At 34.6% G+C, this 18209-nt stretch overlaps 2 protein-coding genes across 4 annotated transcripts; both read left to right on the forward strand.

Moving 5' to 3' along the window:
- Positions 1-396: 396 nt before the first annotated feature.
- LOC102004463 (olfactory receptor 8G1-like) lies at positions 397-2484 on the forward strand. 2 transcript variants are annotated; one of them, XM_013510986.1, is made up of 2 exons: positions 415-1325; positions 2451-2484. In XM_013510986.1, exons 1-2 carry the CDS (start codon positions 415-417, stop codon positions 2482-2484), a joined length of 945 nt encoding a protein of 314 aa, XP_013366440.1. The 2 variants fall into 2 exon arrangements, with proteins under 2 accessions (XP_005378469.1, XP_013366440.1); XM_005378412.1 differs by lacking the exon at positions 2451-2484 and having other exon boundaries at positions 397-1350.
- Positions 2485-12625: 10141 nt separating this feature from the next.
- LOC102004794 (olfactory receptor 8G1-like) lies at positions 12626-16817 on the forward strand. Of its 2 annotated transcripts, XM_013511248.1 has the most exons (2): positions 12626-12632; positions 15880-16817. In XM_013511248.1, exons 1-2 carry the CDS (start codon positions 12626-12628, stop codon positions 16815-16817), a joined length of 945 nt encoding a protein of 314 aa, XP_013366702.1. The 2 variants fall into 2 exon arrangements, with proteins under 2 accessions (XP_013366702.1, XP_005378470.1); XM_005378413.1 differs by lacking the exon at positions 12626-12632 and having other exon boundaries at positions 15872-16817.
- The last annotated feature ends 1392 nt before the right edge of the window (positions 16818-18209 follow it).

Consider the following 18209-nt stretch of genomic DNA (forward strand, 5'->3'; position numbering starts at 1 on the left):
AGACAGAAAAAAAGAAAGAGAGAAAGAGAGAAAGAGAGAAAGAAAGAAAGAAAGAAAGAAAGAAAGAAAGAAAGAAAGAAAGAGAGGAAATGAGGAAAGAAGGAAGGAAGGAGGGAGGGAGGGACGGAAGGAGGGAAGGGAAGGAAGGAAGAGAGGTTTGGAGATGTAGTTCCATGAAAAGACCTTGACTTCAAGCTCAGCATTAAAGAAAAAATAATGAAAAAACAAGGCTTTATAAATATTAAACTGGGGCAAACTTATTCATGTAAATCAGCCATGTTAAATAATCATGTAGAGACAAATGAAATACTTAATTAGAAATACGGAGAATTCTATGTAAATGGAAAAGAATAATGTAGTGCCTCCAACAACCTATCTTTTTCTCCTTTCTCCCCTCCAGAAACTGCAGAGAACATGGCAACAGAAAACCATTCCACAGTCACTGAATTTATCCTCACTGGCTTAACTGAGAAAACAGAGCTTGAGCTGCCCCTCTTCCTTTGCTTCCTGGGAATCTACGTGTTCACAGTGGTGGGGAACCTGGGCATGATCACCCTGATCAGGCTCTGTTCTCACCTGCACACCCCCATGTACTATCTCCTCAGCAGTCTGTCCTTCATTGACCTCTGCCATTCCACTGTCATTACCCCCAAGATGCTGGTGAACTTCGTGACAGAGAAGAATGTCATCTCCTACCCTGGGTGCATGACTCAACTCTACTTCTTCCTCATTTTTGCTATCTCAGAGTGTCACATGTTGGCTGCCATGGCTTATGACCGCTATGTTGCCATCTGTAGCCCCTTGCTTTACAATGTCATTATGTCTCATCAGGCATGCTTTTCCCTGATTTTAGGGGTGTATATAATAGGGGTGGTTTGTGCATCAGCTCATACAGGCTGCATGGTTAGGGTTCACTTCTGCAAGTTGAATGTGATCAACCATTATTTTTGTGATCTTCCTCCCCTCCTAAAACTCTCTTGCTCTAGTACTTATATCAATGAATTGTTGATTCTGTGCTTTGGTACATTTAATATCTTTGCCCCAAGCCTCACCATCCTTACCTCCTACATGTTCATCATAGCTAGCATCCTCCGCATTCGCTCCACTACAGGCAGATCCAAAGCCTTCAGCACTTGCAGCTCCCACGTCTCAGCTGTAGCTGTGTTCTTTGGTTCTGCTGCCTTCATGTACCTGCAGCCCTCATCAGACAGCTCTATGGATCAAGGAAAAGTGTCCTCTGTGTTTTATACCATTGTCGTCCCCATGCTGAACCCTCTGATCTACAGCTTGAGGAATAAAGATGTCAGTATTGCCCTGAAGAAAATGTTAGAGAGAAAAATATTCCTGTAAGCAGAAGTGAAAATGTTTTATTAGATCAAAATCAGTTACTATTACAAGGTGTGAATTAATGTTCATTTTAGTCCATTTGTCACTATGTTCACTTGCTGTAGTTTTGAGACATTTCTTTTTTTGTTTGTTTGTTTTGTTTTTAGGTTTTTTTTCCAGTACTGGGAATGGAACTCACGACCTTTTGCTTGCCAGGCAGGGGCTGTGCCGCTGAGCTAAATCCCCAGCCCCAAGGCATTTCTTATTATTCTCGCCTTTTTACACAACATTTCCATGTAGAATTTTATTTCACATGTAGCATAGAGACAAAGATGAAAACAATGAATAGTATGAATCTACATATCTATTAATACCAACCTTATTATCTTACTTCTCTTCTTCCATACAATTGACAAAGTCTCAGGACTCACTTATAATGAAAATGACATTTTCCAAAAGTGATTACCAACCTCCTTTCTTAACATATACAAAACATCTTTAAAAATAGCAGTATCATGCCTATAGTTTCTAGTTTGGAGTCTAACCTAGCTCAGAAAAGTCCCTTTCCTGTCCCACTCTTTTACATAACTTGTGTCTTCTTTTGTCTTTTAATTCACGAGCCAGACTACTATTTTAAGATATAAAGACACATGCAAGTGTTGAGTTTTTGTGCAATTCAATATTTAGACCATTTTTTCACTTGTTCGTTTTACTTTCTTTGGTTCAAAATATACAGGACTGAGATCCCTATGTAGGTCCCCTTGGTACCTGAAGCTCACTGCCGCACTTCCAGAGCATAGACTATTTCCTACCTACTATCACATCCTTGATGCATTTCTTATTGTGTAATTATGAAATATATCAAGGGAAGTTGCATGCATCCCATCTTATCTGCATTCATTTACCTCTTCCAGGTCTCTTTAACACCTCCCAGGAACTACCTATATTTCAAAATCTGAATTAAATTTAATTTAACCTAATTTGAATTTTATAGTTAAAACCCCTTAAGTTTAATTTTGGTGAATTCTTCAAGGATCTCTAAAAGAATAACTTTCTGACTTAGTACAGGCAAAGCTTTAGAAATGTCAGTCCTGAGCCCCTTCTATGGAAAATCTCAGTACAAGTGTGATAATTGTGCTCACAAGATTTCTCAGTTAATTAGTCATGCCCAAAAAAATAAGAATTTTTTCAGAATTTTTAGTCACGTGGTTTACAGGGGTTAAAAATAACAAGTGTATTTGGCACCCAATCAGCCAACATAGCAAATTTGATGACAGAGTAATTACGGAAATCCAACTAGCCCAATCTAAACCATGACAATTCTCCTTACCCAGAATAGAATAAAAATGTGTCTTACTGTGCTGTTAATAAAATTATCTTGTATAGAATTTCAGTGAAATAAAGTTAATTTTAAAAAGAGAGAAAAAGTACACTGTGTTATTAGATACAATAACCTGTTACTATATCCAAAAGAAATATCTGTCTTTTATTTGGCTAGGACTAGTCAAGTTGTTTTTATTATATTTTGGGAAATGCAACTTACTTTATCCATTCTTATTTATTCTCAGGCTTCTGGTCATCAAAATCGCAGTTTCTCCAGACTTTTAGCTGTAGGAAAAGCAGAGGAATGGACTCTAGCTTTAGTTGCCTGTCCCCTATGAATTCTAAAAACTTGTCATATAGCCCAGTTAATTATACCAGGGGGGTTGTGTCTCTTTGCTTGAGAAAATACTCAGTCATGAGTTCTCTAAATTTGAGCCTAGGAAAATACTATTATTAATCTAATGCTTTTCTGTTTGGAGCTGGGTAAATAATTTTTCTAAGTTATTGGCTTATTTACTGTGACCAGCATACTGCAGAATAATTACAGAAATCAATATGCGAGAATCTCTCTTAGAAAACTTATACCTCTCTAGGCTATAGAGACTTAATATCATTTCCTTAGAAAAACTTTTTCTTTCTTTTTTCAGAAAAATTGCTTCAATTATTGTTAGCCTATGCTGCTTGCTGCTGTGCTTCTTAGCTTAGGCTGCTGCTTGAGATAATCATTTAAATGTTTATTCTTTTCTTTCCTTTACTTCTATGCACTTCATGCCCCAGTATGGTAGAGAATACCCACTTATATTCATAGTTGTACCAGATTCCTGGGTTTTCTCTCATTTAGTGGACATGGGAGCATGATTTCAGGCTTTTCATGATTTCTGTGTCAGCTCTCAATGAGTATATTAAATTTTAATCTGCAAGATGAGCTTTTCACTTTCACTCTGGAAATTAAAACTGTACGTCAAAGAGGTTTCTGCACTGCTATGTTTACTGCAACACTATTCATGATAGTCATGAAATAGAAACAGAATAATCCCTCATCTCACAAGTGGATAAAAAGATGCATTGTATGTACACAATGGAATACTATTCAGCCTTTAAAAAAGAAATATTGCCATTTGTGATAATAGAGATGGCCCTGAAACACGGTGTTATACTGACTGAAATTAACCAGACACAGAGAGACAAATGCTTTATGATCTCACTTACATGTGCTGGATCATACTGAGTCTTGTTTTTTACATTTTTGAAGAACCACTACACTCTTTTGCATGTTGGCTCTATTATACTAATTTAGATTCCCACCAGTAGCATAAAGGGTTTCTTTCTCTCACATTGTCACCAATATTTGCTTTTTTTATTAAATCCATGCCTACAGGTATGAAGTAATAAAAAATTGTTACTTAGATTTGCATTTCTCTGATTATTATTGATTTTGAACATTTTTCATATACTTGTTGGTCATTCTTATGTTTTCTTTTGATAAATGTCTATTTTGATTCTTTCCTTTTTTAATCACAGCTACTTTTCCATTTTAATAATTTCAGTACCTTACATGTTTATTACTCGCATTTTTCCAAATATAATTTTTTTAAAGAAGTATTGCAAGTGTTGCCTCCACATATTATAACACTTTAATATTTTGCATAAAACTTCAAATATAAATTTTATTTCCAGACTAGTCTATACACAGATCCAAGGTGAGCTGTATAATATATATGTTCTCAATGGTCCCCAAAACTTTATTTTTTTAATTTTTAGAAGAAATAAAAGTCATATCTCTCCTTGTTTCCCTCCTTAGGAGCTGCTTGTGTGTTTATAGTAACATCTCTCAGGTGCTTTTCTTCAGCCTCCAGGTTAAAATTTTCCAAATTGTACCATTGTGTTATTACATCATGGCACTTAATATAAGCCAGACCTAATGGAAATAAAAATGTCCAAACCTTAAGTAATGCATCTACTTAGTGATTTTGTATCTTGAATTCCTGTGGATTTATGTATTAGTTTTAATAGTGTTTTGGTGCATAATTTAGTTTATCAGATCATGCTATCTTTTAACAGAGACAATTTGATTTCTTTTTATTTCTGATGTGTATGCCCTTATTTATTTTTCCCTTGATTTCTTTGGCTAGAACTTCCAGGACTATATTGATTAAAATGGTGAAAATGGGCATTCTGGGTCCAGATCTTAGAAAGCTCTTAGCTTATCCCCCATTCAGTATAATGCCAACTACTGATTTGTTACACAGCGTTTATTTTGTTGAGGTATGTTCCTCCTATTCCTAAGTTGCTCAGCATTTTTATTTTAGAAGAAGTAAAATTATATTGAATTTTATCAAATGCCTTTTCTGCATCTATTAAGAAGATTATATGTAGTTGCCCTTTATTCTGTTGAGGTGGTTATCACATTTATTGATTTACATGTATTGAACCATCCTTGCATTTCTAGGATGAATTCCACTTGACTGTGAGTGATCTTTTTAAATAAGAGATCTTTTTAATGTGCTATTCAATTCAGTTTGCTAGTATTTTGTTAAAGATCTTTGCATGTGTTTTGAAACTCTGAATTTTAGTTATATGAATCACTCTTGAACCCTAAAAATTTCTGGTACATTCTAGTTTCTAACCCATAGTCAACAAAACAAAAAAATCATGGCTATGTGAAATATTGAATATTAGGAAAAAATGGATATAAAGGAAAACTCTGTTTCTTTTCCCAAGAGTTGAAAATATGGAGACATGATTCTGTCAGGAAGTCATTGTTGTACTTACAGTATACTCCTACACCTTTTACCTGGAGTACATTTGAATTTTTATGATGTAAATATAACATTATACCAGCCAATCTTCATAGACGGCTAGTAGTTCTGGGCATTAGCTTTATGAGATATTAACACAAGTGACTCAATATAATTCTACAGAAAACAGTTAAGCTATGATCTCATCAACCTCTGAGAACACTGAAAGGTTAATATTCAGTATTCTCAGCAGCCTTTATTCCTATAATGTAAAGAAACTTCATGTAATTTTGTGGGAACAAGAAGAGCTACATCTATGTTGTAATCCTTGATTTTTAAAAACTTAGAATCTTCTATTTGTCCTCTCCCAGTGTCTCGGTTACTTTTCTCACATTGCTGAGACAAAATACCTGACACCCAGAATTAAGGAAGGAAAGATTTATTTAGCTCACAGTTTATGGAGGTTTTAGCCCATAATCAGCTGGCTCCAAGGCAGGTTGGCACATGGCAAAGGGCAACAGTTCATGGCAGCAGAAAACAGTAAAAACTAAGAGCAAAACAGCGGACAAGCCTCTTTCCTTCCCTTATATTGTAAGCAGGCTACCCCCACCCAGAGGGTATCTAGCACTCACACAATCTCCATGCCCTCCTCTTGCACAGGCTCAGGATGTATACAAAATAAGGATCCTGGCCCTGCCCAGTCACTTAGTTAACCTTCTGAACTTCTCAGATTGACATAATGAACAACATCCCAGAGTCGTAAGGGCATGTCCTTTCCACCCAAAGATGAAGAACTGCTGAGTCACTTAGCTAAGCCTCTAGACTCCTTAAGTTGACACAGTGTATCAACCATAACACCCGCCAGGGCACATAGTGATTCACATGATAATTTATACATCTCTACCTGCCCCCATTCCAATAGTCGTAGGCCTGATGGTGACAAGTTCCCTTATGTTTAGCATGTCCTAGAATATTAAAGGTGGTACACACTACTTTCTTTCTCATTTAAACTCAGAGCAATGTCTTTGGTTTTATAAATTGAGTTGCCAATAACTCATCTCTAAATGACTTTCATAAATTCCATTTAACTCATTTATTGAGAGTTTCTATATGCTAGACAGTGGTAGGCACTATATTGAATTTACAGTCTAGTGTAAAAGAAATACAGTCAATAATTCATGACAATAGAAAATTAAATAAGTAGTAAACATAAATTTGAGAAATGTATTCATGGGTACATAAGAAGTGGCCTTGTTAAATGTTTTATAGCTGCTCTTTAAATGTTAAGTAGTATTTCACAGGATAGAATGGTTGGAGAATTAGAAGAGCTGAAAGAAGAGACAAAACTGAGAGCCTTCTGAATGTTTTTTTGTGGATTAGCCAAAGCGTGGAACATTTGTTGTGATATAAAATATACTCTGTTTTGAGATTACAAAAATCTTTCAAAGGTAGAAAGATTGGTTTGATCTTTATTTGGAGACGATGGAAAGATGGTGATTGTTAAGTTGATATTCAGTAAAAATATCCTGAATTTATCTGCTTTGATGGGTATTAATGTAGAAAGGAGCTACAAGAAATAGATACAGAGATAAATCCACTACTATTGCTCTTTTGGAAGTGAAACTGTTGGGCAAGTGGAAGATATTTCAGAGAAAAACACAATGGTTTACAATGGAAAAAATCAATTATAACATTTACTAAGTTCTTACAAACAGCAAGAAAGTGCTAAACACCTTGCAAACATAATTCTATTTAATTTTTATAAGAGAAAATATTTACATCTTATCAGATACAAAGTGAAAGTATTTTTCTGTAGTCACATAGCAAGTGTGAGTTAGAGCTGAGATTTGAACATAGGATTGTCTATAGTAATACAATTTCATGTTAGCACTTCCACTTTATGAAATATTATAATTGGAAGAGATGTCAAAGATGATGTAACCCTCTCCCATCCTGTACTATGTCCTTGAACATCATCTTCCCAGTGAATGCATACTGGTTGGGCGCTAACATATCTGATTGTAATTAAGTAACATGTATTAAGGTAACTACTTTCATTCCAGTTTGTACCTATTGGTAACACCTTTGTTGTGAAATAAGGTATGTTTTCATATGTTTTTAGCAGTTTGTATTATATCAGTTTTTAGATAAAGAGAATAAAAAGAGCCCAATGAAAGACATCATATTACAGTGACATATCCATACTATATATGCATAATTCATAGTACCTAAATCTTGGACATGGCCTACATATACATCAACAAATGAATCAATAAAGAAAATGTGGTGTTTATATACAGTGGAGTGTTACTCTGCCATAAGCAGAGATAACTGTTAGTTGTTTGTAAGAAAATGGTTGCACCTTGATGCCATAATGTGAAGTCAATGAGGCACACAAGTTTAAATGTTGCATTATTTCTTTTGTATGAGAAACCCAAAGTATAAATAAAGAGCAAAATATATGATAGTATCAACTAGGGAGATGGCTCTTTCTCAAATGGGAAGGGTATCAAGAGATAGAAGGAAGGGGAAAAGAGAGGAAGGAAAGGGGATGAAAAAAGGGATTAAGAATTGTAAATGTCTCATCTCAGTAAAAAAAAAAAAAAAAAAAAAAGACTTGTTATGTGGACAAACTCCATGCGAGAAATGGGAACACTATGTACTGCAAACACATACTAATAAACAAATAAAACTAAAAAATACAAGAATATGCTAAACATTGATGATAATTATAGTGTATTAAATGGATTATATCTTTGCTCACTAAATTAACTTCAGTTCTTTCAACCACTCTTCAAATGATATTTTCAGAATATTTTTTTGGAAATTTTTAAGTTTTTCTATATCTCATATAAGTTATTTTATTGCAAACTGGACATACTAGTCCTGTTATTTTAACTATTAAGACTATGCACTTCTTTTTCTAAAAATCATTATTTTGCACATAATGACTAAAGATAATATACACTGTCTTCTAAAAAGCTGCATCACACTGTTGATTAAAATTGAAACAAACTGAAATTTGTCATTGTATCTCATATGAGCTCTACTAATGTAAATATTATCATATGATTAACTTTTATAGCAACATATATAAAGTTTAAATTATTAAAGACAAAAGACATTGATCAGCATAGAAGATACTTAGGGTTTATGTTGTAAATTCTTTTCATATTTTATGAATTTAAGTAGCTCTGACTTCTACCATTTCAACCATGAAATCAAGTTAGCATAGATTAATCATAGACCACTGCCGCCCTAGTCATAGTGGTGAAGTCCATGAGCTAAATATAGGGCATTGTATTACTTCCTGTGATTATTCAAATTATTAATAAGGGAAGACATTTCCTTGGTATTGGAAAAAGCATTGACAATACACATGTAATTTAATTTATGATTTTAAAATCATCATCTGAACTGCTAGCAAGATGTAACTTATTAGGGGCTGGGGATTTAGCTCAGTGGCAAAGCGCCTGCCTGGCAAGCTCAAGGTCGTGAGTTCAGTTCCATGTACCGGAGAAAAACAAAACAAACAAACAAAAAAAGATGTAACTTATTAGAAGGTGGCTTGTTTTTGTACAACTATTAGGGGCTGGAGATGTGGCTCAGTGTAGAGTTCTTGCATAGCATGCACAAGGCCCTGGGTTTGATCCTCAGCAACACACACACACACACACACACACACACACACATACACACACACATCCTAAATAAATTAAAAATAAAACCTGCTAACGCCAACATGGCTGTGAACCAGTGGAAGAGGATAGGAGCCTGTAAGAAATGAAGTCTCAAAACCTACTCATCCTCACTAGTTCAGGACACATTTTTAGAAAGTTCATGGGTGATCTGTATACACAAGTCTTTCTTGTTAATTAACAAGTTTAGAATTCACAAGAATCCACTTGAAGAAAAAATAGACAACTGGGAAAATTTAAGTATTAATTTTCCCCATCCCCAGGAGTTTTATCCCCAAGAAATAAAAATCCTTGGAGCATATTTGTCTCTGTGATATTTGGTGCCTGGCTGATTTTAAACCAAGGGCAAACCTTCAGTGCACAGTAAACAGACTGTTAAGGTGACTGTGAAAGTTAAAATTAGAGACGCTGACTTGTAATGCAAATAAGATTAAATATTCTGAGCATGAGGCCAGCTTATTCCTTCACTGCTCCAAAGTCACAGAAGGCTGGGTACCTGTGACTCTCATTGGAGCATTCCGCCATTTTCCTCCATGCCAAAGACAGCAAGTTGCAAATAAAATTTGACATTAAAGCTTCAGACAGACAAAGGTGAGTTCATTCACCCTATGCTTATGATTTGAAGCTATTAATTAGGTCCATAAATAATCATTCTGAACACCTGGGCAAATGTTCCTGTATTTATTTATTTATTTATTTATTTGTTTATTTCTAAATTAGTTTTTAAACTTCCTTTGATGTGCCAGATGTGTATCTGTTATTGGTGATTCAAATGAGAAAATCTTTATGTTGCCATCAACTTTATAATATAGGTCACAGGTGGTTGTTTATGACTATAGACCCAGTTCTTGGTCGACTGGGACAGGAGGATGACTTGAGCTCAGGCTCTTGAGGCAAACTGGGCCATCACAGCAAGAGCCCCTTAAAAGGAAAATGCTGTTTAGAAATTAAAACCATCTGAGCAAGTAGTAGAAAGACCCAGTTAAGGATAACAGATTGAAGACTATTTCTATGATGAATAGAATTTTAGGTGAACTATAAAAGGAAATAAAGATTTCCCAGACAGAAAGTGGCTACTAAACCATTTCAGGTAGAAGGAACAGCAAATAAAAATGTGAACAATTGAGTGAATGTGATGTATTCCAGGACCTGGAAGAAGCCAAAAGTTTCACTGCAAAGGAAGAGGATGACATCATGTCGAAGTAAGGGTGGAAGAGAAGTAATAGTGGGCATTTGTATTATAAGATAATTTAAGGAAATCTTTGTTTCCCATTTCTAAGTGGATTGTCATTAAGTTTATTTTGTAATATCTTCACCAGTTTCTCCATACATTTTATCTTGTCACGGTTCTTTCTTAGAAAGGACACATAAATAAGTACATGGCTCTAAATGCATTATACTGGGCTCATCACAGGACTTGCTAACCTCATTCACACATGGAAAATGATAATATTTACACCAGTCCTAATACTGGGATAATTGGGCATATTGTGTAAGAGGGAAACAATTTATGGCAGATGGTGGTATCTAAGAGGTTCTGGATGTTATAGATGCCTCAGAGAGCTAAAAAAAAAAAATAATAATTCAGCACTACTATGACACATTGGTAGAAATCCAATTCTAAGACATATGGTTTTGGAAGCTATGCAATAGCTTCTATGGAGATTATTGTGCAATAATATAATAATCTAGACCAATCCATTATAGTCTGTAATGAATATTTTTAAATGAAACCCAAATTTCCAATTGTTTTGTTCAACATATAATTTTCCATGGGCTTCATTGAGTTAAGAAATGATGCCTTTATAGTTTGTTGCCAAACAGCCTAAGGTCCTTTTGCTCTATGCAGATGGAGCTAGGCATTGTAGGTCAGCTCTGCCAGGTCCTAGTGTCTGCTGTTGATCTCATTTGGCTGCTGGTCTCTGGAACTTGTCTTTGCTAACAACCCCTAATGCTTATTTTTCTTTCTTTACTTTTTAAAGGACCTGTGCTGCTGCAGAAGGAGTCAATACAATGGAGGGGCCCTCCTAGATTAATGAGAAGTATGGAGAGGGCTGTTTAAAGAGCAACTGCAGGCCTGATTTCTGCAGGGATCCAGGACAGCCTCAGCTTTCATGGTGGTGATCCCATGGAAGGGCAAGGCTGAAACCAAGGAAGGTTTTGGAAGGGTGTAGAAGTAAGAACATTAAATATGGTCCCAGATCTCTCCTTCCATGATGCTGGCTAAACTAAATTTAGAAGTTAAGTATTTTTTACTTAGTTTTAACTTGTTTGTTTCAACTATTTTCCCAAACATAGCTAATCATCATAATTGATTCAAGAGTTTATTTATTTTACTTTTAGTTTATTTTATTTTACTTTTGGTAGAATGTAAATTTCTAAACCTCATCCTTAGTGATTCTGATTCACTAATTCTGGTATGGGGATAGCAAATCTTTATTAAAAAACTAACAGAGTCAAAATTTCTTTACATATGTTAAAAGAATTTTGAAAATCGATAGAGTTTTCAGAGGATTTGCAAAATTCCAGAAGCTCTTAGGAAAATACCTGAAATAGATTACAGCTTTCAATTATTAGAATGAGAAAAAAGTGGTACCAGTTTAAGTGGTAATAAACCTCATTTGTAATATGGAATGTTGATATGATATTGACATAGAGGAAAGAAACTCCCAACCTGAAAGATATCTGGGATGAGTGTGTGTTCTCTAAAAGAGAAGGAGTTTTATGAACAACAGAGGTTAAGAGCAGAATGTATTTATTGTAGGAAAGAAAGCTTCTGTCTGAGAGAGAGAAGGACAGAGGTGGGGCTCCCCTGAGTGGGTTTCCCAGACAACCTGTCTTTTCTAGGGATTTTTTTAGAGCAAAACCAAATGATGAGGTGGTGGAAAGGCGGAAAACATGGAAACCCGCTAGGTGGGCATGAGATAGGACAAAACTATGATCAGCCAATAAGATTACAAGTATAACTTTTTAGGTAAGTTTGGTTAAATAGGGATAAAATGGGGAAGCGAGTCACATAGTAGCAAGCAGGACATGAATACAGAACAGGGGTTTTTCCTGTATCGGATTGGGTTAGTGACTTTCTGATTTTTTCAAGATGATTGTTAGCTATTTAGAATATCAATCCCTGATGTCCATCCCTATGGAAGTATGTGGGCACATCTGTTTTATCCTTTGTGTTGAGATCTGGCCCACAGCTGGAGGTGTCTGTCTCCCCAGAGTTGCAAGGTGTGTCATCTTCTGCACTGACCCTTTTGAGGGTTTAGCCTGTCTGACTGCCTATAATATTTCTAATATTTCTATCTACTCAGTTGCCTACAACAATATTATTGTTAACACTGGGCATATCAATGTAGTAGTTTAGTTATCATGAATAAGAAAGTCAGAACAGTCTAACTACAGGGTCCCATAAAAAAAAAAATAGCACATCTGGGTAAAGAGCTAACTCAAGTAGCAAAGCCAAAGTCAGAGATACAAAGATAAACACAAGAAGAAGCTACTACAAAAAGGAGAAGCGGATCTTTCCTCCTGGAAGAACCTATGATAAGTTGTTTGACAGCTCCTCCCAACCGAAGACTTCTGAACTTCAAATAGATTTTGAGAAAACATTAAAAATACAAAATAATTAGCTTCTTTTTAAATTCATTTCCATTGAAACAAGTCCCCGTGCTCTACCTATCTGCATAAGGCCAGGACAAAGAAAATATTTTGTACTTTTTTTCCCCTCTCTTTTTATTATTTCTGATAAACATTCTCCTAAATGCCACCTTTTGTTCTCAAATTCATTCTTCACTTTTGGGAATCAATGAACTTGGGTTTATACAAAATTAGTTGTTTTTCCAATATGAACAAATTATTTAGAGATATAGAGGTAAGCTCCAGGAGAACTAAAAAAGAAAATGACCCTATTCTACAGATTATACAGCCTCAGGGACAAGAAAGTGATTCAGAAACTTGCTTTTATTTACAAATATGTACATTTCTGCATGCATTACCTACATCATTTTTAAGTACAATATCTTCCCTGGGAGACTCTAATGATCAACTACACTGAGAAATCTCTGATACAATAAACTGTGTTTGTGCTCAAATATATTCCACATCTTACCATAAAACAACACTCCCCCCAACTCTATCTTCTTCCCAACCATAAGCACCTGTATCTCCTGATTAGATAAAATGAAGATAAAGTCTGTCTAGGCCATGTTCACATTGAGTAACTAAATTGTTGGCTTTGACATAAAATTTCCTTCACTGGGACTGGTGGGATGATAGAAAGGCAGGCATTTACTAATCTTATATATGGATGTTGATGCAAGAAAGATCCAAAGAAAATGGGGTTTATAGCATGTTATTTAAGGCTAGCGCATTACAATATCCACCCATTATTAAAGCCCAAAATTAGTAAGATTTTTAGAATCAACATCTTGATTCTCCATCAACAGGGGACTAAGACAACATTTTCTGTAAATTCTAAAAGGTGAAAATAATTAGCTAAATGATTTCTTCAAGAGTCTACTATTGCCTTAAGATATCAGTTGTCTGTTTATGTGTTATATTCAGGAATAAGATTTGAATCTAAACATGAGTTTGAGAGTCTTAGTGTTTTTATAATAATAAGTCTTTTAATCCATGAATGTGGTAAATTCTTTCCCTTATTAAAAGCCTCTCTACTTTCTCTCAAGATTATTTCAAGTTTCAGTATATAAGCCTTGCATATATCTGGCTGCACTTATTTCTAGGGCTTTGAAGCTAACTTGTTAATACTTTATGTGATATTATTTTTAAATTTTTATATCACTTGTAAATTTTTTTCAAAAATACACTTTAATGTAAGAATGTAGAAAATCTAATGGGAGATGAGGAATGATATGCAATTACTAAACAAAATGAGTGTAATTCTATATATTAAAATCAGAAAAAGAAAGTATGAAACAAGACAAATATCAAATATAAAATGGACTATTTCAGAAATAAAAAGTGTTCAACCTAAGATTCGAAGAACTGAGGGACAAATATTAAAATAAGAAATTTTAGTGGTATATTTAACATAATTCACTCAATAATTACTAGGACACAGGACAAAAAATCATGAAACATATAAAACATATAAGCATAATTGGTAAATTGAGTACCTGAAATATAGATACATAGACAGATAGATATAGACAGGTATAGATATAGATATTATATAGATAATATACCTATTGTATAGATATGTTATATGCATATCCAGATAGAATAGTCTTTAAAATGCATTGGAAATATTTATAAAAACTGATTAGACTGTATTAAAAAGTAAACCTAAGGAACTAGCAATAATAAAAATTCAGAGTATATTCATTTACCACAATGAGATTAAAAAAGATTTTAAAAATAGAAATAGGAAAAAAATCCATCTATAAAGTCAGCAATCCACTTTTACATAATACATGACATAGTGAGAAAATAAAACACATTATTGAATTTTTGAACTGAATGATATTGTAAGTTTAATACATTAAAACTTGTGAGATGTAATTAAACTGAGACTGAGAAGGAAATTAATAATATATACAAACAGCAGAAAGAAGAAAACTTGAAGAATTAATTTAGGCTTGCACTTCAAGAAGCTAGCCAAAGAAGATGAAATCATAACAAAGAAGTATGTAGAGGATAAATATCCCATATTTTATATTGTTTATCATTCAAGTTTAATCCATTTGGAATTTTACTCATTATATTCCATAGTTAAATTATCTATTCATTGCTTAACAGAGTAGGAGACCAAATTTATAATGCTAATATTAGCTTAAATATATAAACTTAAATAATTATAATTCTAATAATTTCCTAATTGTGTGCCTCCAACTTCTATTCCTCCTAATTCACAAAGGAAAAAAGGAAAAATTGAATTACTAAGATTTTTCTTTCTGTAATTTGAAATCAATAATTTTTCCAGTTGGTACAATGTTATCTATTAACACAATAATAATCATACTTACTTTCTGATTGATAAATCTCTTATCAATTCTAAGACAGGTAATATTGTGTTCTTAAAGATTTAAAAATCATGTTGTGAACAGGTTATTTTGCTCATCCTCTGGTGTTAATTAATAAATGATGGGGTCTAAGTGTAAACAGTAACTTTGACTTCAAAACCTAGATATCAAGTGACTCCCTTGATATCTAGTGCTTCCCTCAAAGCAAACCAAGCATACTTGGTAAGTGAACCATAAACAGCTAAGTGTGAGCTGCTGCAGCCTGATAGATTTGTATAATGATTGTTGCAGGCATTGATTCATTTAATAATAATATTTGAAGGGCAGAAGAGTTTATGTAGAAACACTAATCTCTTGCTATTATATGAAAGTGGAAACGTTTCAAAATAATAAGATCTCTGGTCACTCCTACCAAAAATTAGTTTCTGTCTGTTGATGACCTATAGGTCTGGCTTTCCTCAGTTCTTAGTTACTTTCATTCATTTATGTGGACTTCTCTAAGTGGTCAAGTTTGCAAATCTCAAGAGAGATATATTGGCTTGATATCACTGAAATATTAAACTATAGCACTGACACTCTGAAGAGTTTGAATTATTATACATATAGGCAAAGTATCTTATATGAAATCATTATTATATTGGAAAAGGCAGATTAATAGATATTAAATTGAAACAAATTCTACTTAAATAAATTGATCCAGACTGAAATGATCATATTGAAACCAAGAGGGTACCTTAATCCTAAAAGGGTATAGCAATCACAGTCTTCCAACAACTGTGTCTTCATCTCTCCCCTTCAGGAAATGCAGAGAAGGCATGGCAGCAGGAAACCATTCCACAGTCACTGAATTTATCCTGGCTGGGGTCTCAGAGCAGCCAGAGCTCCAGCTGCCCCTCTTCCTCCTCTTCCTGGGAATCTACGTGTTCACTGTGGTGGGGAACCTGGGCATGATCACCCTGATCAGGCTCTGTTCTCACCTGCACACCACCATGTACTATCTCCTCAGCAGTCTGTCCTTCATTGACTTCTGCCATTCCACTGTTATTACCCCCAAGATGCTAGTAAACTTTGTGACAGAGAAGAATGTCATCTCCTACCCCGAGTGCATGACTCAACTCTACTTCTTCCTCATTTTTGCTATCTCAGAGTGTCACATGTTGGCTGCCATGGCTTATGACCGCTATGTTGCCATCTGTAGCCCCTTGCTTTACAATGTCATTATGTCTCATCAGGCATGCTTTTCCCTGATTTTAGGGGTGTATATAATAGGGGTGGTTTGTGCATCAGTTCATACAGGCTGCATGGTTAGGGTTCACTTCTGCAAGTTGAATGTGATCAACCACTATTTCTGTGATCTTATTTCCATCCTAAAACTCTCTTGTTCTAGCACTTATATCAATGAATTATTGATACTAGTCTTTAGTAGCATTAATATCCTTATCCCCAGCCTGACCATTCTCAGTTCTTACTTCTTCATCATAGCCAGCATCCTCCGCATTCGCTCCACTGTGGGCAGGTCCAAAGCCTTCAGCACTTGCAGTTCCCACATCTCAGCTGTAGCTGTGTTCTTTGGTTCTGCTGCCTTCATGTACCTGCAGCCCTCATCAAACAGCTCCATGGACCAAGGGAAAGTGTCCTCTGTGTTCTATACTATTGTTGTCCCCATGCTGAATCCCCTGATCTACAGCCTGAGGAATAAAGATGTCAATGTTGCTCTGAAAAAAATGTCAGAGCAGAGGGTACTCCTGTGAACAAAAGTACTATGGAGGATATTTATCATATACATCATGAGATCTAAATCTTTGACTATCCTCCTCTATGAATTGATCTGTCACCATACACCTATTAGAATTTCTAATGTTAAAAGTTTGAGCTGAGGATGTGTATTGGCTGGAATGAAAGCATATGTTTATTATGCAAAGACTTGTACATTGATAGTCACAGTAGCTTTATTGATAATAGCTTAATACACACACTCCCTGATTTACAATAATTATGTTTATCAGGGTTTTATTTCCTCTTTGATGGTCCAAAAGTAAAATGCATTCAGTAGAAGCCATACATTTAGTTCTAAGCATTGATCCTTTCCTGGGCTAGTGCTGTGTGGTATGATCCTCTCTTCTGCTACTGGGCAGTGAGATGCAGATCCTGGTTAGCCATGTGCTCTTGCAGGTGTACATAGCTCTAAAGAACACTGCATTGTTCAGTTAAAAGATCTGGTAGGTCAAATGTGTTAAATGCATTCTTGATGTATAATACTTTAACTTATGATTTTAATAGCATACAACCTCTTTGTAAGTCAGAGATCATCTGTACTGGAAACAGCAGAAATGGCCACCAATAGAAAACACGTGGCTTACTCATCCAAGAGACTCCTTCCCAGTAATAAAGCAATGAACAATTGATAGCACGTAGTAGTATAAAAAGAATCTCAAAATAATTGTGCTAGGCAGCAGGAGTCTGAATCGTCCCTCCAAAAATTACTTCTATGTTACTTTATTCTAGAAAATGAGAATTAATCTGTATTGACATAAAGTAGATCATTGTTTACCTAGGACCAGTGTGGGGAAAATTTTGGAAATGATGCATATGTTCATTAGCTTGATATATATATATATATATATATATATATATATATGTGTGTGTGTGTGTGTGTGTGTGTGTGTGTAAATGATGGTTTTATGTTAGGTGTATACATGTATATATATATATTTATTTATTTATCTATTCATATGGATAGGTAGAAAAATAATTACCATGCTGTGTATCTTAAGTATAGATAGTGTTATGTCAATTGTGTTGTAATACACTTCATTAAATCTTAAATAAAAATTGAGAAAAAGTTAAAATGCATTCATCATTTACCATTTAACATAGCATGCTATCTATACTTGATCAGTAATTCACCTAAATCAATTTTTCCTTTCTTTCTTTTTTCTTTCTGTCATTTCTTTCTTTCTTTCTTTCTTTCCTTCTTTCTTTCCTTCTTTCTTTCATTTTATGTCTTTTTTCATGCACAGTTTTGTGTTAAAAAATATCTAATTTAAATTACTGGTTATGGAAGTCTCCACAATGTTGGTGATATTAAAAATCTCTTACAAGGGATATTTTAATTTACCATACATTTTTAGGCTAAAAGTATC

Source organism: Chinchilla lanigera, unplaced genomic scaffold (assembly GCF_000276665.1).
Source record: "Chinchilla lanigera isolate Chin_1 unplaced genomic scaffold, ChiLan1.0 scaffold00011, whole genome shotgun sequence".
In the NCBI taxonomy this organism is placed as follows: domain Eukaryota; kingdom Metazoa; phylum Chordata; class Mammalia; order Rodentia; family Chinchillidae; genus Chinchilla; species Chinchilla lanigera.

Coding starts and splice junctions, on each gene's coding strand:
- LOC102004463 (XM_013510986.1), top strand. CDS start 415: ATGGCAACAGAAAACCATTCCACAGTCACTGAATTTATCCTCACTGGC. Junction 1,326..2,450: donor AGTATTGCCCTGAAGAAAAT/GTTAGAGAGAAA, acceptor TCTCAGTACAAG/TGTGATAATTGTGCTCACAA.